This window comes from Streptopelia decaocto (genome assembly GCF_964273445.1).
Source record: "Streptopelia decaocto genome assembly, chromosome: 14".
Lineage (NCBI taxonomy): Eukaryota > Metazoa > Chordata > Aves > Columbiformes > Columbidae > Streptopelia > Streptopelia decaocto.
In genome coordinates, this window is record NC_138669.1 from 6,507,813 (window position 1) to 6,528,452 (window position 20,640).

Sequence of the window (20,640 nt, forward strand, 5' to 3'; positions counted from 1 at the left end):
GGGGGGCGCGGGGGGCGTGGCCTGGCCGGCGCCGACACCGGGCCGCGCGCGGCGGAGCGCGCTCCCCCGCCGGGCCCGGCCGCGGCCGCCGCCGCTTCCCGCATGGAGCCCCCGCGCCCGCCCGCGGTGCCGCTGCCCGCCGCCCGCCGCCGCCGCCGCGACCCTCCGCCGCCTCCTCCTCCAGAGCCCGGCGGCGGCGGCGGCTGCGGCGGCGGCACCGCCCCGAAGGTACCGGGGGCGGCGGCGGCGGCGACCGGGGGGGAAGCCGGGGGAGGGGGGGGCGGTGACAGCTGACAGCGGCCCGCCCGAAACTTTCCCCGCCGCTAAAATGGCGCCGCTCGGGGACAAACTTCGGGGGGGCGGTGGCTGGGAAGGGGGGCACACCCCCGCTCCTCCCGCGCTCCGGTGGGATCCGCTGGGGCTGGCGCGTCCCCCCCGGTGGGTCCCAGTCCCGGGGGCTCCAGCCTGGGACCTGCCCGCAGAGGGATCCGTCCCGGCGCTGGGGAGATCCCGGCGGGATCCCCGCTGCACACCCGGCTTGGCTGCTCGGGCAGGCGGGGGGTGGGATCCTGCTGGATCCCGGGGTGGGATCCACTCCCTGGGTGGGATCCACTCCCTGGGCTTCCCTTCTGTGCTCCCAGCTTGGCAAGGGCCGGGGGATCTGCTCCGTGCTGGCACCGCGGACGCCCCTCCCTTGGAGCAGCCTGCTCGGGTGATCTCTGCTGGATCCCAGCTCCGGGGAATCTTCTTGGAATCCCTGGAGACGGATCTGCTCAGCTGACCCACTGCTGCTGTCTGGGGGCAGCCCTGTCTGCTCCCTGCTCTGCAGAGCTGTGGGGGGATCCTGGCTGGATCCCAGCTCTGCCCCAAGGGATCTGCTGGTAAGGGATCTGCTGGAGAGGGATCTGCTGAGAGCCAGTGCACATGCTGACAGCACTGCTGCCCCAGAGCAGCCCAGCCTGCTGCTGTGGAACTCAGAGCCTGACTCCTGGGGATCTGCTTGGGATCCGCCTGGATCTGCTCAGTGCTGCCACACAGCTGGGGACAGTGATCTCTTGGAGCAGATCCCACCTGCTTCTTGCTCTGCAGAGCTCCAGGGGGATCCCTGCTGGATCCCAGCCAGTTGGGATCTTCCAGGAATCTGCTCCCTGCTTCTCAGGGGATCCCCATGCAGCCCCAGCCCCAGGGAGATCACCTGGGATCTGCCTAGAGTGGGATCCCCTTGGTGCTGGCACTCAATCAGAGGGTGCTGCTGTCCCCGACTGGCCTGGTCTTGGGAGAGTTCAATGGGATCCCCGCTGGATCCCGGGTGATGTCAGAGAGGGATCAGCTTGGTGCTGCCGCCCTGGAGCCACCCTGGGGGAGGTTGTCAGGTTCCCTGGCTCTGCGGAGATCCCTCCCGGATTCCCCTGTGGATCTGCCCCAGAGGGATCCACTGGCTGGTGCAGCCTCGCAGGGGGATCCTGGCTGTTCTTGCCTCTGCAGAGCAACAGGGGGATCCTGGGGATCTGCCACAAAGGGACCCACTGAGTGCATGTCAGGGTCATGCTGCAGCCCTGCCTGGAGGTGCTGCCGAGTTTGGGGGAATCCCCATGGGATCTGCTGCTCAGGGGATCCCTGCTGATCCACCATCGTCTCTCCTGCAGGCTCCGCTCCCCTTCAGCGGCCGGAGGCTGCCGGCGGGAGACGAGGGCTGGTTGTCACACCCCGGGGAGCCGCTGTCACACCCCGGGGAGCCGCTGTCACCACCCGGGGAGCTGCTGGCGTCGCGGGCAGCGATGCTGCGGGTGCTGGACGTGGGGCTGGAGCGGTGCCTGGCGCTGCACTCCGCGTACATCCCCGTGCCGCGACACAGGTAGGACCACGGTGGGGAACGGCGACAACAACCAACCTGCCAAAACAACCTGCCAAAACCTCCTGCCGGCACCAGCTGTGCCGCGGGAAGCCAGGAGGTTTGTTCCAGGAGGACTTTGGCCGCTGGTCCGCGGTGCCGGGGGCTGGGGCTGTGACCGGCCGGCTGTGCGCGGCAGCACCGCGGGCTCTGCCCGGCGAGAAGCCAAGTGCCACAGCTGAGCTTGGCCTCGCCGGTGCTGAGCACCTGAGCACCGCAGCCGCTCGAGGGCTCGCAGAGCATTGCCATGTTTCTCCGTCCCCGCAGCACAGGAGATTTGCAAAATGGCTTCTGTTTTTCCTGACCTCTTGCTACTGCTTTTTAAAATTTTTTTTTTTTATAAGCTTTTTTATTTTTTTTTTTCCACTTGAGGAAGTCGTTTGGCCCCAGCCGAGCAAAAACCCCACGTTTCTCGGCATCGGCGGCAGGATGCAGGTGCCGGTACCCCCCGGTGCGGCACTGCCCACAGACTCAGAGGGTTCCCCCCCGAGTCCCCTGGAGTGACAAACAGCAGTTTTGGCTGCCTGCCTGCGCCGCTGCCTGTACCGCTGCCTGTGCCGCTGCCTGCGCCGCTGCCTGCGCCGCTGCCTGCACCGCTGCCTGCACCGGTGCCTGTACTGCTGCCTGCACCGCTGCCCTGCAGGGTTTCCAGTCTGGCCCAGGGTGCTGAGGGGGATGGAACACCCATGGGTGCACAGACCTGACCGCCATGGGTGGGGGGTACTGGTGCCATGGAGGGGAATGGAGGGGGATGAAGGGTCCCGGGGGGCTTGTCCCTCCTCAGCCCGTTGCTCTCGCTGGCAGGAAGCTCTCGGGCAAGGCGGGCATCGATGAGGTGATGGCAGCCGCGGTGCTCACCAGCCTCTCCACCAGCCCGCTGGTGCTCGGACACCCGCCAGCCACCCCCGCCCCAGGTAAGAGCACGTCCCTGTCCCACCCACCCCTGGGCACGTGTCCCATGGCAGGACCTGACCTTCCTCCTCCTCACCAGAGCCTGGCGGTGACGTCTGGAAGGAGGCGCCCGCCATGTCCTCCAGCTGCAGCAGCAGCAGCAACACCAGCGGGGACTGGAGCTGGGACCCCCCCAGCGACCGCTCCACCCCCTCCACCCCCTCGCCCCCGCTCTCCAGCCACGTCCCCAGCGCCTTCCTGCCCGCCCCGCTGCCGGACGAGGGCCCCGACGAGCCCGACGGCACCCACTTCATCTTCGGAGAGCCCATCCCACGGAAGAGGAAGGTGGGATGGGGATGGGGACAGGGGTGATGGTGGCGACAAGGTCAGGGGTGGGAATGGGGAGGATGAGCTGAGGGATGGGGATGATGGTGGGGTTGGGGATGGGCTTGGGGATCGAGATGAGGATGATGTTGAGGATGGGGGTGACAGTGGGATTTGGGATGGGGATGAGGTTGGGAACGACAATGAGGATGATATTGAGGATGAACCAAGGGTTGACAGTGAGGTTGGGGATGGGGATGATGATGATGATGGGGATGACACTGGGGCTGGAGATGAGGTTAGGGATGGGGTGACGCTGGGGATGACACCAGAGCCAGGGCTGCCAGCCTGACGTGTCTCTCCTGCAGAACTCCACCAAGGTGATGTTCAAGTGCTTGTGGAAGAGCTGCGGCAAAGTCCTCAGCAGCTCCTCAGGGATGCAGAAGCACATCCGAACCGTGCACCTTGGGTAAGCGCTTGGGGTCGCCCTGGGCACCCCAGACCCCCCCAGTGTCCCCTGCGGGGTCCTGCCGTGGGGGGAGCGACCTCCCCAGCCAGACCCCGCTGTCCCCGCAGCCGCAAAGCCGACCTGGAGCAGAGCGACGGCGAGGAGGACTTCTACTACACGGAGCTGGACGTGGACGTGGACTCGCTGACGGACGGGCTCTCCAGCCTGACACCCGTGTCACCCACCTCCTCGGTGCCACCCGCCTTCCCCGGCCCCGAGGCGCCGGCGCTGCCAAACCCCGACCCCGTGCTGGGTGCCCCCCCGGCTCCCCCCGGCCTCTGCCACGTCCACACCGACCACGCGTACCAGGTATGGGGATGGGGGGGCTGCCGCCGTCACCACCACCCTCTGGTGACACTGAGCCGTGACAAGGGCTGTGTTCTCTATCCCCAGGGCTGCCCGGCGCCCCCGCGGCCACCAGTGCCCCCCGCCACACCTGCCCCGCCACCCCCCAAACCGCCCTCCATGCCCAGGTGAGCCACCACCACCCCCCACCCCGTCCCCTCCTGTCCCCGTGTCCCCCCTGTGACATGTCCCCGTGTCCCCCCCGTGACATGTCCCCTCTGCCCGCAGGAGGCCGCGGGGGGAGGCCAAGAAGTGCCGCAAGGTGTACGGCATGGAGAACCGGGAGCTGTGGTGCACGGCGTGCCGCTGGAAGAAGGCCTGTCAGCGCTTCCTCGACTGAGGCGCCGCCGCCATTTTGCACATTTTGCACTCGAGGTGCCTTCGTGCCCCCGCCTGCCGCCACCACCAACCCGGGGCCCCCCCGGACTCAGGGAACGGCCCCCCCGAAAGCTTTATGCACACAGCTAGCCACCCCCCGCCACCACGGAGCTTGCCCCCCCACTTTTTTTCCTATGAAAATAAGCTAAATCTGTGTCCCGGCCCCCCACGCTGGCACCGCGGCGGGGGCTGGCGGGGCGGCCGGCTGCTCCCCCCTCCCCGTGCCGGGTCGGGGACCCCCCGGGGCCGGGGGTCCCATCGCTCACATAAGCTGTGCCTGCGGCCGGGGGGAGTCTCGGAAAAGGGGGTGTCCGTTCCTGCCCCCCCAGGGGGACCCCAGTGCCCAGGGCAGAGGTGGCACCTGCCCCCCCCGCCCCCCGAGGGGGTTTTTACTCTTTGTACCGTGTTTCTCTATTTTCCGTACCGGCGGGGATGCCCGGGAAGTGCCTGCAGGAACGCGCCCATTTGCACTAAGCCAAACTGCACAAAGAGGTTTCTTTTTTTTTTTTTTAAAAAAAAAAAAAAAAAAGTTTTTTCTTCGTTTTTTTTCCCTTTTTTTCCCTTCGTGTGTTTTTATTTTTTAAATAAAATATATAAAAATGTGTATTTTTAAATCTCGCCCAGGGCCTGAGAGCGCAGCAGCCCCGTGCCGCGGCCGCGCCGTGCTCCAGCCCCAGGGGGGTTCTAAGGGGCTTTTTATCTTCATCCCCCTTTTTTTCCCCCATGTAAACCCCTTTTTTCCCCAAACCCTTTCTCCCCTCTCGCCCCATCGCTCGCCTGCCCAGGCAGCAGCTCAGGACTGCGTTTGGTGGGTCCTGCCGCCCCCTCCTCTCCCCAAGCGAGGACGAGTGGGATGGGGATGGGGGGGGGGAACGTGGCGCTGCCACCCAGGACTGTCCCAGAGCGGGTGTCCCCCCCTCCGCATCAGGGTCCCCCCTCGCGGGGGGTCAAACCGCTTCGGCCCCATGGGCTGGGACGGGCTGTGCCAGGCCGGGCCCCGCTCGCCCCCGGGGACGTGATGTGTCGGATCCAGAAAAAGAAAATAAATATTTGGATTCTTTTTTTTTTTTTTTTTTTAATTATTCCTGTTCTTTAGTTGCTTTTCAGACGGGCTCTGCAAAGGCGGGGGGGGCAGCCCCAGGCCCGCTGCTGTCACCCCCTCTGTCCCCAGGGATGTGCAGCCTCCTGGCAGCGCTGCAAAAGGGGGTGGTTTAATTTCTAATAAACCCCCCAAAAATAAGGAAATAGCTGCCAACACAGCGGGTCGGGGGGGGATGAGCCACAGGGATGGGTTGGGATGGGGAAAGGCAAAGGCAGCGACACCCCCGGGGTGGGGCAGGGGGGATTTTGGGGAGCAGGGACCCCACAATACCCCAGGTTGCAACCCCCGGAGGGCACCGGGACATCGGCCCATTCCTATGCGCACGATGGAGGAGAACAAAATATATATATTAAATAACCAAATACCCCCCCCCCAAAACCTCAAAACAAATAAAACCCACAGCCAAATAAACCCACAAAAACCACCGAGACAAAACTGTAGCAGCAATTTCCCAATTTATTGAAACGGATTGATTTTTGCAAGTGTGTCTAAGCTAAACCCCATCACGAGCTCTGCAATCGCAGGCACACGGCCCAGGAACCGGAGAGCAACTAGAAAATAAGGTCATTATTCACCTGAACTACATGGACAGAGAATCAGTACAACACAGCATGTTCTCCCCTGACTCCCGGGTACTCAAACCTCCTCCACCTCCCCCAAATATTAAACACATCTTCAATACAAACACAGGTTTATAATAATTAATATAAAGTCAGTATAATATAGAATATTCCCAGCAAAAAAAATAATCAACAATCCTCAAACACTGTCCTTTTTTGTTTGTTTGTTGATTTTTGTAGACAGGTTTAAAGCACGTTGAAAAATAAATATATATGAAAGCATACACACAGCACTCTCACTACGCAGAACCGAAAAGAAAGGCAGAAATTCAGAACACAAAATGGAATCTAAAAAATAAAAAGAACCATTAAGTATGGCTTTCTTAGGAGTTGCACATGTCACAGAATGAGCTAAAATAAGGTTATCTTTCGTAACATTGCAAAAAATTCCAGTTTTTTGCATTATTTTCATGGAGTTTCTTTCCTAAGGGGCGATGTGCAAAACGGGGGTTGTGGGGGTGGGGGCGCCCGGGGGCTCAGCCCGCGAACCGAGTCCCGTCAGGACCCCAAACCCCCAGCCCCAAGGCGGCTTCGCTTTGGACCAGCGGAGTGTTGGAAGGCGTGAGTGCAGAGAAGGAACCGAACGCTACAGAACGCACGGAATAGAAGCCTTTTGGAGTCCAAAACACCAATTACTTGATTAAAAAGGGAAAAGAAGAGTCACTTTGCAAACCCTCATGGCACACATCCCCCCCTCGCCTCCCCATAAAGTCACCACAAGGCTTTAGCGTGACTTTAAACTACACAAAAATGGGTGGTTTCTGATTTTTAAATGACACTTTTTAGCAGTAAATTGCCGGAAGGCCACGCCAGAACCCTGTTTGTGACGATATTCTCTAATCCCAGCCCAGCCCCCCGGGGACGCCGTGTCCTCGGGGACAGGGACAGGTCGATGCCATCGCGCCCCGTTCTGCGCGGGACAGTCACAAAGCGGCTCCAAACGCTCTTTTTGTACCCCTGGCACACTTTTGGATTTAAAACCATGAGGATAATGGAGAAATCCAGGGAGGGACATTTACAAGTAGATACAAAGACTTAAAAAAACAAATTAATCACAAGTTATTGAGACCGAGTGTATCAATTTTTCACCTAGAAGGGAGTTATTTTTTTGGAAACTAAATCTGTATATATATACACGCGCACATATATATATATATATATTTAGAAAAAATTAAAAAAGGGAACCTCAGTGAAATATACAAAGCCCTGAAGGGAAATACAAAGACAAGACACTAGAGGCTACTCGAGCTACCGCAGGACAGAAGGGGCTGGATTGCCGGGTTTGGTTGTATCTCCACACGTTTGCATAGGCAGCAGGTCCGGGAGGAGCCCCAGAGGTCGTGGCAAGTTTTATAAAGTTTCAGCACTAAAAAAAAGCCCAAATTCCTTTTTTTCTGAACCCAAGCGCCTGCCGGAGCACAAGTTTAAAGACTAATTCCCGCATTTCCAAATCCGCACACACCTCCACCAAAACAAAGCACTTAGAATACACGGCCGGTGTTAGAAGGATTTTATTTGGTATATATAGTGTTTGTTAGTAATATAGAAGCATGTGCTGATTATAACGGTAACATTGTAACAGTCGGCTTTTAGGTGGATTTTCTGCTTTTCTCTCCTTTTGAGTTATTTTTTTGCATCCTCAGCTCAAAGAGCTTCCAAGCGGCCCCGAGAGCCTCCTGCCCGCCCTTTGGGAGAAAGGAAAGAAACAAAAACCACTAGAATATTTCCAAAGGAATTGCCAAGTAAAGCTGAACACCCCAAAGCTCTGGCTGTAACAGCGGAGTCACCCCCGGGCGGGAGGAAGAGGAGGGTTGAGCCCATCGCCTGCTCCTCCTCGCACGGGGACGGGCGAGACGGAATGTCACCGAACACACGGGCTCTGCAACAGTTTGCCTTTTAAATCTTTTTTAAATAGCTTTTTACATATAAAAAGCAAAGCTACAGGTTATCTTTTAAGTACTGTATGTATTTGTCTACACGTAACAGGTGAGGCTGCAAGTTCAGGACCTCAGACACCCCCTGCCCCCTTCCATATTTACAGGATAAATGACAATAAATAGCAGGAAAAGTGGGGGTAACGAAACAGCGACCTCGCTCCGGGACCCCCCCACCCGCTACGAGTGCTGGAAAAAAGAATATACAAAGGTCCAATCGTAAAATACCCAAGTTTATGTCTTTTTAAATACAGCAGGAGGGCTTTACAAGAAGCTAAATGCAAAATCAGATTTATATTCTTTTTTACAGTTTATTCAAAGTGTTTCTACATGACCTTCCCGCTCTGCTCTTTAAGTACTTAAAGAAGAGGGTTCTCTGCTCTCACTGGCTGGAAGCGCCAAGTCCCACCTCACTTTCCCATCCCAGCGGACGGTGCCCACGTGGCCTCGTGGAGCCAAAGCGAAGATTTTAGGGAAAAAACCCATGTTTCTGACACCCGGGACGACGCACCCAGAGACGGCAGCGAACGTCTGCAATGAACCCAACGCCACAAACCCAGGATGTGCCTTAAATCGGGGAATTACAAAAGACCTGGTGAAAGAACTGGGGCTGCCACCACACTCTGCTGAACCCTGGCACCCAGTGGCTTAAATCCTCATAGATTATTTGCTTTTCTGGGGTTTATTGTACAATATATTTTCTTATTTCCTTTGCTGGGTGGAGCGATGCTTTTTGTTATGGACCAGCACCCCGGCAAGGATGAAAAATAGCACCTTTAGTCATCTGGCTTTCTGGTAACGGGGTGTCTTTTGTGGCAGGTTTCAAGGCACCATCACCACAGACAGACACGGTATAAAATTGCTCCATGGCAAAGGAAGAGTGAGGTCTTCACTGTTTGTCTTTTTTATTATTTAAAAAAGCACCAGAAGCAAAGAGGTGAAGGGTAAAAGAAGCTGCTTCTCAGGAACAAGACGCGTCCAACGCGCTTTGTTGCTGTTGGCGTTTCGGGGGAGCTGTATGAAGGCAACAGTGGCCGATACGGAGAAGAATCCAACTACCCGGAGCAGCCCCCCAGTCTCTCAGGAGACGTTGGAGAGAAACCTGGTTCTTACTTTAAAAAAGGTCTATTTGAAAACTTACATGGAACCAGTGCAGCTGAAGCTGAAGGTTTCTGTCAGGAATTAAGCAGGTGTTACGCCTACCGGTCATAAATGATGATTTTTAGCTTGGCAAGGAGACCAAGGTGCCAGGGGACACCGTGGTGCCACCAACACCGGTGACATTCCCCCCAGGGGGGATCTCCTCACCTCGGCTTCTCGCGTTGCCCAGCTCATCCCGCAAATGCTAAATGCCTTGTTTTTGCTACGGTTTGCATATATTTAAGAAAAAGGCAGCTGAGCAAAGGGAGAAAAGTGAAGATATTTGTGGAGAGTGACAGGCAGAGCATGACCCGTGTCTTTTATAGCTAAGGTGCTGCTGGAAGCACCGACGCGCGTTTCGGCGACCGCGGAGAACCAAGGCTGGAAGACGGGACGTGGGTAAGACGCCAGTAGTTCCAAGAGAGGTCATGAACGTTCTTTTTTTGATGGCGATTCCTTTTGGAAGCTAAGAATCTAAGAAAAGAATTCGTAAGGCTGTAATCTGACTTGCCTTTTGATCTATTTGGCTCCATAAAAAATAATAAAAACTCTCTTTAAATAGCTTTGCAAAAGGTCTGTATGGTCAGGGGAAGCCCTCCAACACACCCATTGATTTGCTTTCACAACGATAGCTTGGAATTCTACTGCTGCTGGGATTTTAGCACACAGACAAGGTGTTAAAAAAACAAACCAAACCAAAACCAAACACCACCAAAACCACCTGCTTCAGACACAAAAATCTCCCCGGTCTTCGGTTCAGGGTGGGAAGGGAATGAGGGCTCATGTGTCACCCAACCCTCACACCTGTGAAAGCTCCAGCGCGGTGGGTGCAGCCCGGCCGGAGCGGCGGCCGCGCTCGGGGACACTCGCGAGGGGACAAGGGAGGGCGAAGTCAGTCGTGCCAACGCTGCTGAGACGAGATCCGAGTGGAACAGAGAAGGACTTGTTCAGAAAACACAAGAGTTATTTCGCACACATGGACGACAACAAGGCTACTTAGCTTTTCCAACATACTCCTTCCTCCCCCGCCCTCCCTCCCCCTACAAACAACAGAGCGAAACAAAAAAAAAACCCAAACCAAAACAAATCCCTAAGAAATCCAGGTAAAATCCTTGTCGTTCTCCCCAGAGTTGTCCTGCTCCTGCGGGGAGTCGACATCTTTGTCATCATCCAAAATCACGTCATCCTGCGACATTCCCACGTCGTCCTTCCACTTGATGTCGTCGTCGTCTCCCATCTCCTCGTCTCCTTCCACCTTGATGTCGTCCGGGTCTTCCATGTAGGGCCCCTCCCCGGGGTAGCACTCGTCCGGAGAGCCGTCCCCGCCGTTGTGCTCCAGGTGGCCGGCGATGCCGCGGCCAGAGCAATCGGCGCAGACCCCGTGGCGCCGCGAGCCGTGCTTGATCCCCACGCTGGCCGCCGACATGAACACGCGGTTGCACACTTTGCAGACGTACTTTTTGTCTTTGCTGTGGACCTGGAAAAGGAGAATGACCAGAGAAGTTAACGGCGGGTGGGAGGATGGGGAGCTGCAGGGAAGGACGCGCTGCCCTGTCCTTCTGCAAAGGTGAAGCTGCCGCAGCCCACGAGCGCGGCCCGAGATCATTGCGGGCTTATATTGCTGAATTTAAACCCACCGAGATTAATTCAACCCTGTAACAGTGTCATTCAATGGAAAATCTTTTTGAGACTGCCTAGTGATGAACTAAGAATTCTGAGAGGAACTTCTATCACTTCATTGTTTTCCTCCCTTTTGTTTTTCTGGGGTGCAATAGTTGCGTTACAGCATCATCTTAAAGAGGAAACAAGCCCCACATCCCCAAAGCACCAGTTCTCTGCAGACCAGAACAGAAGAACCCACAATCGCACTGGTGTTAATGACATGTTAATTCAGGGTTCTCCCTCCTCATCCCACTGCTGCCAAGAGCCAAAGACCAGGAGCACCACTAACGCATCCTGTACCTCCGAAAAATGCAGCCAAATGTACTTCTAACCTGATTTCTGACTAGTTTGGTGGCTGAAAAATGGTCTGTCACAAATGTTTCTATTCCATAAATCATGCTGCATTCTGTGTCTGGGAGTAACAGGCAGACGGAGCTCTCGTGCTTACAGAATAAGTGGGAAAATGCTCAGCAGGGAACCAGAAATCACGTTAGGATTCAAACTTCACCACACAATGAGCAAAATTACACACTCTGAGAAGCACAAAAACACCCAATTGAAGGAGAAATCCGTCGCTGGCTACTTGTGCCACGTGTGGAAGGCAAGGAGCTTGTTCTGAACATTCACCTGCTCCTCTCCCAAGGGAAACGTCAACCAGCACGGCAAGAAATGAATCCCAGTGTGAGCGGCCTCATCAGGTACTTTCATTTATATTAATATAGAATATTTTAAAAAGATTAAATACATATATATATATTCTTTTTATTTATATGTAGAATAGTCCAGTTGGAAGGGACCTCCAACAAGCATCTACTCCAACTGCCTCACTACTTCGGGGCTGAGCTGCAGCTCGTCCTGGCCAGCGCCCTGTCACCAGCAGGGGATGCTTTGGGAAATGGTGTAGAAGCAGATCCAGCTCTGTTCAGCAGTTTGGGGTTGTCCTGAACGAGCTGTTTTGCACAGAACAGCGTTGCCCCTGCCCCAGCCTTTCCTGAACTCATTTACTCTTTTCATGCTCACAACGACCTGTAGGAAAGGTTTTGCTGGTTAAACGTGCCTTTTAATCTAAATGGGCTGCCTGGCATGGCTGGTTCCCAGCATGGCATCACCTGCGCCTGTAGCCGGGTTCTCTGTCCCCTGTTCCCAACACCCACCCGAGGGGCTGAAGGTCTCTGGGACGAGGACAAACTGACCCATCTGAGCCCCTGGGACCGCAGGACAGCGGCTCAGGCCGCGCTCAAAGTGCCGCCAGCTCCTCTGATGTGCTGTGGCTCTGAGCTCGTGCCCGTGATGGATCTTCAGCTGCATCCAGCAAAGTCATTGTGTTTTTTCCTCTTAAACCACATCTAAGCTTTTATAAAAGCAGTTGGACGGGGCTGCTCAGAGTCATCTAATGGGATCTACAGGTATCACTCATTTTAACTGTGAGAAGAATGATTTCCAGGCATCAAAAGCTGAGTATGGTTACAGAAGGTGGTCAAAGGTGCAGGGTAAGGGCTGAAAGAGCCACATGAAAAAAGAAACTATAAAACAGGTACTAAAATGCATAACTGAACTATCCGTTAAAAACCCGATCATCTGCCTCCCTCTTGCCCAATACCGACATGTTACTCAGCGTTTTCAAGGTGAACCATGTTACTGGATGGAGCTGAGCAGAAATGCATCTTATTTCCCTTATCGCCCAATTAGTAAAGTATTAAACACAGACATGGCAGTTGGCCCTCAGTATCTGAAAAAACAAAACCAAAAAACAAACCCTTTTCGTAGCTTCATTTAAAAAGAAACGTCAGATAAATAACGAGACTGGGATTTTTCTGGGGTCTTACAACAGTACCAAAAAAAATCCCCAAATCCTCGTACTTTTTTCTTTAGCGCATCCATTTCAAGCTGCCTCTGAGTCATTTACGGCTCTTTGGAAATGAAAACAAATCAGTGTTGGCAGGGCTGCCCCTTTTTTCAGGAATTTATACTAAAAATTTGTAATCCAGCTGCTGTTTTCTAAACTAGCTTAATTCCTGGCATAAAATAAGCCACACAGGGATTCAGACAGACATAAACCCTCTCCTGTGTGTGTGCACAAATAGATTATTTCATATCCTCCAGTAAGATATTCTTTACATTCAAAATTTAATAGATAATATGATATATAGAGATAACAGAAATATGGTAAAAGTTACTTAAATGACCTGAACAAATCAATTCTTAGTCACTCAAACTGTCAACACTCTGTGATTTTTCTTTTAGTATCTCACTGCATTAGAGCCTCACAGCTGCCAGCCCCAGTGCTTGAAAATATTCGAGTTTTCTTTACAAGCTTAATTCAAGGGGTAACAGGAGTCGCTGTCGTGCATTACTGAAATGATTACGCAGCAACTATTTGCTCTCCCACAATATCAACAATATCACCTCCACACCAAGATCTGAGGAACCACTTTGGGGTGGCAAATTAATTCTGCCATGAAAAGAAAAATCCGAGTTTGGCTCAGAATGTTGTTTCTCAAGACGCTGTGAAAAGCCGGTGGCCCCAGGCAGCATCCTCGGGCTTGAGCATCCGTCCTCAACAAGCTGTAAGCGTATTTTTGATAACTAAGCATCCCCAGACCAGAGGAGCTTTGTGCTGAATTCTTGCTGAGCAACTTATTCTAAAACTTTCTGCACGGAGTCATTCAAGCTAATAAAAATAAACTCCTTTTCCATCCCGCAGCACTGGCCGTTCCCTTACCAAGGTGTGTCGCTTCATGTGCTCCCGGCGGGTGAACTTCTTCCCGCAGATCTCGCAGGGATACGGCCGCTCTCCCGTGTGCGACCGCATGTGTCTCTTGAGGATGCACTGGTGCATGGCCGAGAAACTGCAGTACGGGCACTTGAACTTCTTCCTGATGACCGTGAACTCGTTAACTGCAAGAGAGCAGGGAAAACACGCGGGTTACTTTTGGAATGCCTCAAAACGGTCCGTCTTGTTGTTTACTATTTCGCTGTTGAGTTCACCGAGAGACAACACTCTCACTTCTTAACCACCTGCAATATTTTTGTTAAATCCTTATACTATATTATTGCACTTCAATTCTTAAAGTGAGTAACTTCAAGTAACTCCATCAGAGAAGCTTTTGAACAAGCCAGTACACAAACACTTCACGAGTCTGTGACACACTTCCTAATGCTTGTTAAAGAGCAAACAAAGAGGTTAGTTCTGCTATGGTTCTGATTTATTACTATGAAATACGTTAAATATCAATACCTAAAATTCTAACACAATTACTCGAGGCAGAAGTAGCATGAACAGCAAACCACAAACACGACACCCTGACAGTGCCATGTGCTTTGGTTTTATTCATGGGGTGATTGCAAGAACATCATTGCACGCGCCAGGAGCATCTCAGTGAAGGTGCAGACTGAGGATTGGCCAGAGGAACAGGACGGTCACAACAAACACACTCAACATTATTCAGCTATAAACCTATTATTCTCTATAAACCTATTACTACGGAGTCCAGACGAGGTCAGCAAGATACAAGCTGATGAAGGGGAGTTAAGAGGGGCCGTGTCACCCTCCTGCTCCAGCCCACGGCCACGTTCAGCACCAAAACCCACAAACACACTCCATGTGCAGGTCCCAAGGAGCGGGACAATCTGCTCAGCAAGTTGGGTTTAACCACCCGGCTCCGGAAGAAAACTGACACGGGACCCTGACAGCAACCAGACCCCACGATTAGAGACGACAATGCCACAAAATCCCTTATTTCCGACATCGCCAGATTGTACCTGATCCCGTCACTTCCTGAAGGACCAGATGGCTCATTCACTGCCCGATGGACGAAGGGCGACTTGGAACCCAAGCACAACCCACACCGCCGCTGCCACACACAAACAGCCACACGATTCCAACATATACATTTATTTCCTACAACATATTCACAATGCTTTCTGATTTCAAGGTCCTCCATACTCCCCCATTCCGCTTAAATCACTTGGGAATCAGATTTACAGCTCCTAGTACACCTATATTTAAAAATAGTCACAGGACATTTTTTGCAGCTACAGGTTTATTGAAAACTATTTTTTCACCAAACTTAGTTCTTGTATCTACAAAAGTGAACACCTGAAAAATAACAACATTGTTAGGAAAATAACTGTATTGCAGAGTTAACATTATCACAGGACTGTCAGATACACGCACCCGCAAGCACACGTATTTAATGAGCAACATACCAACGTTGGTATAGGTATAATCTTTTGTCTAAATGACAATATTTTATAGAGCTTATGTATAGCAGCAGTAAGGTCCTAAGAAATAATCTTTAACAAGATCAAGACCATTAGCACAAGTGATTTTGCTGAAGTTACTTTTGCTGGCATCTTAATCCTCCTGTTCTGACAAATCCCACCGTGCTGCTCCCGAATTTCCCAACAAGACCCACATTGGCCCCAGCTTTCTCCTTCCCCGCTTGCAGAGGATATTACGAGGCGATTAAACTGGCATCTGACAGGTGTGCTACACCGGTTATATATGAATATATCCTCAACTCTGACTACACCCTGCTCAACAAACAGCAGGAGCTGAGCCACGCAGGGAAACTCCGGCTTCCCCAATGCGTCTTATTTTCTCTCCCTGAGATGCAACAATATTAAAAGGAAGAACTTTCCCAAAGAACGGTGAAGATGGTTTGTAGAAGTCGCTTTGGTCTCCTCAGCCCTCTCTCTTGCACGTTCGGAACACAACTCCACAACACTGAGCTCAAGCTGCTGCCGAGCGGTGCTGCACACAGCGCAGCTGGAAAGCACTACACTGAATTACACCGCTCTCCTTTAACAGTTACTACAATCTGGTTTTGCATGTAAACATATAGCAAGAGCACGGGAATATTTAATATCTTAAATAAATGAATTTAATTTAATAAAGTAGGAGTTATAGTAAGACTTCTACCCTCCAGTAACAGCTACTACTGATTTTGTACGTGCACCCGAGGTTGCAGTTAGATCTGCTATGTAGCTCCTCCTCTCCTCAGTTTCAACAACACACGTTCAGTCTGGCTAACTTAATTACATTATAGAAAACAAACGGGGCAGAAAAACGTATAGAATTCCTGGAAACCACAGCCACACTCCAGTATATTTTTTAAATATCAATAAAATATACAAGCCTTGTGACAACTTTCAAGCCCAAATAATATACCCTGTTGCACACATGAACTAGCAGCATGTTTTTCTCCTTTAAATGCCATAGAAAACCAGACTTTACAGTTTACAAGGCTAAGCAACCCAGTCCCTTCACAGCTCCTAATCTCAAGCTGAAAAACCCTGAAATGCCCAAATTGTGTGATGCACAGGGCACTAGACCAGAATTCACAAGACTGAATTCTATTATTAATTCTATTGCTAACAGGCTCCAGAAGCTGAGGTACGTTATTTTCCCAGGGAATATGAAGAAAACATCACCATGTCTTTTATAAAGCACTTTGAGATCTACTGATAAAAACCCGTTTAAGGCAGTATGAGCACACAGTATGATCACAGCAATAACACAGCCAAAGTGCCCATCACATGGACTGACAAAAGTCACCTTTGCGCAAAAATCACACCGTGGCTGCGGTCACACCGTGTCCGAACCAGCACATCACCAGCCTGACCAGCTTTGGGGAGTTACTCTATTACATCACACCCGTGGTACGTTTATTTCCAGCATGAGAACAATGGAATAATTTGCTTTTCCTGGTTTCAAAGAAGTGCCTTGTACACTGGCGTGTCCTCGGGATCGTGGTTTTGTCCTGTGCCATCCCAAAGCTCAATCCCCCTAGGTAACACACCTTCCTGTGGTTAGCCAGGTTTGTCTGTGTACCAAGGCCCTTCCCACAGAACAGACACACAAAAGCACGCTCGTTCGAGTGCACAGACGTAAGATGCCACTTTAAGTCTGTCTTGTCTTGGAACAGCTTGGCACAGTTAGGACACCGCATCTTCTTACAGTTGAAGTGGACGGTCTTCTCATGCCGGTCCATGTTGGACTTGAGGGTGAAGCTGGCGGGGCACTGGGAGCACTGGACGCGGGCGAGAGGTCCGGGAGCGACGCCGAGGGCAGAGCCGAAGGGGAGCAGCGTGGGGAGCGCGCGTGTGTGGACGTGCTCCCCCAAATCCCGCCTGCAGAACCCGCACGGCGCTCCTGAGCCCAGGAACAGGCCGGCAGCGGCGAGTCCCACGTCTTCGTACCTTGGAAAGCTTGTATCTAAAACAGAAACATACACATGCGTGTACAAATCAGCGTCTTCTGGTATAAAATAAGGATAGTTAAAAAAATATACTTTTCTCTCTGCTTACCTGAATCAGAGTTATCAAACGGCCAAAGTGCTAAAACTCCATCATAAGTGGCCTGTAAATGAAAAGCACCTGTAAGTTAAGGTGTTTAGAGGGACACATCTCGCAGTTAGTGCCGACTCCCACCGCTGCCCCAGCCCTCAGAGGGATGCTCAGCTCTCACCCCACAGCCCCGTCTGCCTTTACAAACCCTCACTTGGAAGAAGCCACGATAAGGTAACCAGGCTGTATTTTGCAAGACTTGGTGTTTAAAGACAGTAATGAACATGTGTAGTTAGGGCCTGGGTGACTACTCAGTTTTCAGTCTCACTAAGCATCAGTAGCTCCCGCTCGGGAAACACTGGATAGAAAATCTCCAGCAGACACAACAGAAATGGAAAATTTTCCCCTAGCTCTACACAGCTACATTTTCTTTCCATATAAAAAACCCCATAGAAAACAAACACCTTCTGCATGGTTCCATTTACGCAATGCTCTCTGGCATTACGGGTCTAAACGATAATTCTATTTTCTGTTTTCCTAAAGCACCCGCAATGTGCCAGCGCGGGGCAGATGGCGACTCTGCATGGGGCAGCAGTTCTGCCCTGACCAGCTCGCTCTGCTCTAACGTGACTGCAAAGGAAAAATCTGCATTTTCACCTATTTGTTTAATGGGACTAAAGTCTCATTGAAAAATATTAAGAATAAGAAATGCTACAAGAAGTTAAGGTTTTTATGGCAAACTCCTGTGATCCAGAAATCCAGCCTGCTTCTGTCTGAATTTAGACAGTTACAAGAAACCCAAATGCAAAACAGAAGAGGGCAATGGACAACTGGGCTCTCTGTTCTCTTTACGCCATTACTGTATTCTTGTACACAATGTTTTGCCAACAAAGGGATTTACAATAAAAAGGGCGTGTATATTTAAACAAAACAAAACAGCGTTTTTTCAACACAAGTTTCGTTGAGGTAAGGCAGGAAGGATAAAATTAGGACAGCACCAGCCTTGACCTCAAACTTCTAGTATTAAAATAACCTATATTTAAGAAAAAAAAAAGGAAGCTAGCGGATCAAAGTATAAGGTATTAGAGTCTTTTGAAGCACTCCTAACTGGGGATGATTTGATTAAACAGGTAGCTTTGCATTTAAATCTCTGCACTCCCCCCCATCTTACCTGTGCCAGGGGAGGCCCCTCTCCTCCTGTCCCGGGTTCTGGTGACACGTCACCAGCCGGGTGGCTGGCGGGGGGGCTCCGGGTGCCAGGGGGTGCTGACGGCAGCGGGGGGGCCGGGGCGTCCACTCTGCCAGCGCAGTCGCCCCTGGAAGGAGCGGAGTTGGTGCCAGGCCCTGGGGAACACAGGAAAGGAATCTCACGCGGTGCCCGCGCCCCAGCGGTGCCGCGGCTCCTCGGCTGGCCCTGGAGGGAAGCGGCAGGACGTGGATGCCAGGCTTGCTGCTTTTATTTATTTTAAACCAGACCCCCACCCAAAAAGCCTCGTTCATGCGTGATGTGTGTAGCGGGTTCTATCGCACGGCACCGTCACTACGGAGCCCACCAGGAGGAAGATGCACAAATAACCCCAACAATCGCGTTTTGCAAAGACACCTCTTGGAGAAGCACCACCTCAAGCACATACATTCAATCTTTAAGTAACACACAAACTTTATTCTACTACTAATTTTCTTGAAAATTTATGTCAAAGCTTCAGATCTCGAGATGTGACCGTGGTGTCTTATTCAATATAGTGCTGCCAGTCCTTGATCTCAAAGTGCTTTACAAAAGATGGGAAAAGCATTCCTTTCATTGTACAGCCAGCAAGCGTGGAAGGTCAAATATTTGTACAAAACTATTCAATTATACCTGACAGTTGGTACATTCTAAAAATCTACCATAGTTAAAAAGAATAACATCATCACACCCTCTGGCCTACGCTGTGCAACAGCCACACGGTAAATGATACTCCAGACACTGTGCTGATGATCAATGGCAAATCTACATACAAATACAGACCGTGAAATCAAGCTCAGCGTACGTTACGAATTGTTAAATGAACTTTAACAAACACCTTGACTGAATATTGGAATGACATATTGAGCATGTCATTATTATTTAAAAACAAGCAGGCAAAATCAGAAGCAAATATGGTATAAAAGTAAACAAATTCATATTGAAAGCACTCTATGCCCTAAAGGCTTTTTTATTTCTAACACATAAGAGTCTGAAACCTTTATGCACATAAAAACACACTCTTCAATGCAGCTACAAATAACAAGTCAAAGTTTATCCCCCGTCCGAACACAATGCACCATGATCTGGGTGACGAGAAAGCATTCGAGGGAACCCACACGAGGGTTATGAGACGTGAACAATCCCAACCCCAACATTTACCAGCTATCGAAGGAAACTCTGCTCTTGTGCCACAAGCTGGATGTTTGATTTACCTTCCTCTGCTTTGATCCCAGACAGAAATCTTAACTTGGTTAAATTCTATTATTCAAGTGTGATAACAGTATGTCAGGTTTTCATCCTGGTGGTGCTCATCTGGTGCCGTTATCATTTAACAACATGACAACAAAACAATAAAATCCTGTAAATTCAAGAAAGGAAAGAAATGGGGAAAAAGTGAATTCTGCCCTGCCATTCACATGTTCTCTTTTTTTCCTGAACATCCCAAACCGATTTAAACTGCCCGGTTTACACTGACACTACACACTGGGACCCAGACAACTTTGAGGCATCGAACAATCAGTATTTTACACCAGTAAAGAGAAGCCAGCAGGGTCTGGCTTGATTAATTCTTTATTAGCACCTTTGCAGAATTACACAGGTTCCCACAAAACTATGCACTTGGTAAAGGAGAAGTGAAGGCTCATGAACGAGCAATGAAACAGAGTAAGGAGACAAAATAAACTCCGTCACCCAACGCGAGCCACAAAGGTACAACACGAAGTACACAGATAGTTTTTAAAACAATAATTAATATTTATTTGGTTTCAACAACTGCAAGTAACACAAGAGAAACCCACATAAAGGACCCAGAGTTTGTACACAAGGACGCAAACAGCACCTGGATTTACGGTTTGTCCCATTCTGACTGGTACTGCTAGAAACCTTCTGCCCTCCTAAAACTGTATTGAAATGAATTTTAATGAAAAGTATTTTAATTCTTAAATCAGAAATCAAAAGCGCTTTCCTTCAGTCAGCTTTGTGTACAGAAGATGATGCACTGGTTTAGCAGTATTATATGGATATAGTATTCTCTGACAGAGAAACTACTGTGGAAAACAGAAGGCAAAGGTTATAATATCTCGTTTAGAACTGCATCCATTCTCCCCTAAATCTTGGTTTACCACGTACAAAAATTCCACGCCAAACTGAACAGCTTTAACTCCCTCTTGGCGAGGTTGAGCACTGTGTAAAATGTGTTCCTCAAACATCCAGCGCGAGTATAAATTATTGGCTCCACTGAACCACCAACTAAAAATAACATATTAGCGGGTTTGCCCCAAAGAAAAGGGCTCTGTGTACCATGTAATCACTTGGCCAGAACCTTCAG

At 51.1% G+C, this 20,640-nt stretch overlaps 2 protein-coding genes across 8 annotated transcripts in view; one reads left to right on the plus strand and one right to left on the minus strand.

The window, feature by feature from the left end:
• The first annotated feature begins 99 nt into the window (after positions 1–99).
• On the plus strand, positions 100–5,483 carry SLC2A4RG (SLC2A4 regulator). The gene is made up of 8 exons (XM_082065556.1): positions 100–228; positions 1,647–1,855; positions 2,696–2,805; positions 2,883–3,127; positions 3,475–3,575; positions 3,683–3,923; positions 4,008–4,087; positions 4,188–5,483. The coding sequence occupies exons 1-8, from the start codon at positions 103–105 to the stop codon at positions 4,297–4,299; spliced, it is 1,224 nt and encodes a 407-aa protein (XP_081921682.1). The 5' UTR covers positions 100–102; the 3' UTR covers positions 4,300–5,483.
• A 392-nt stretch (positions 5,484–5,875) lies between these two features.
• The window catches only part of ZBTB46 (zinc finger and BTB domain containing 46), a 45,882-nt gene continuing 31,117 nt past the window's right edge, over positions 5,876–20,640 (minus strand). For 5 of the 7 annotated variants that reach the window (XM_082065646.1, XM_082065647.1, XM_082065645.1 and 2 more), the window contains 5 exons: positions 18,258–18,430; positions 17,108–17,159; positions 16,758–17,015; positions 13,518–13,693; positions 5,876–10,610 (listed from right to left, as the gene is read on the minus strand). In XM_082065646.1, coding sequence (XP_081921772.1) covers positions 10,224–10,610; positions 13,518–13,693; positions 16,758–17,015; positions 17,108–17,159; positions 18,258–18,430 — 1,046 coding nt within the window. In that variant the 3' untranslated portion in view covers positions 5,876–10,223. The remainder of the gene's footprint in view (positions 10,611–13,517; positions 13,694–16,757; positions 17,016–17,107; positions 17,160–18,257; positions 18,431–20,640) is intronic. The other 2 variants (XM_082065651.1, XM_082065650.1) reach the window with 1 other exon arrangement.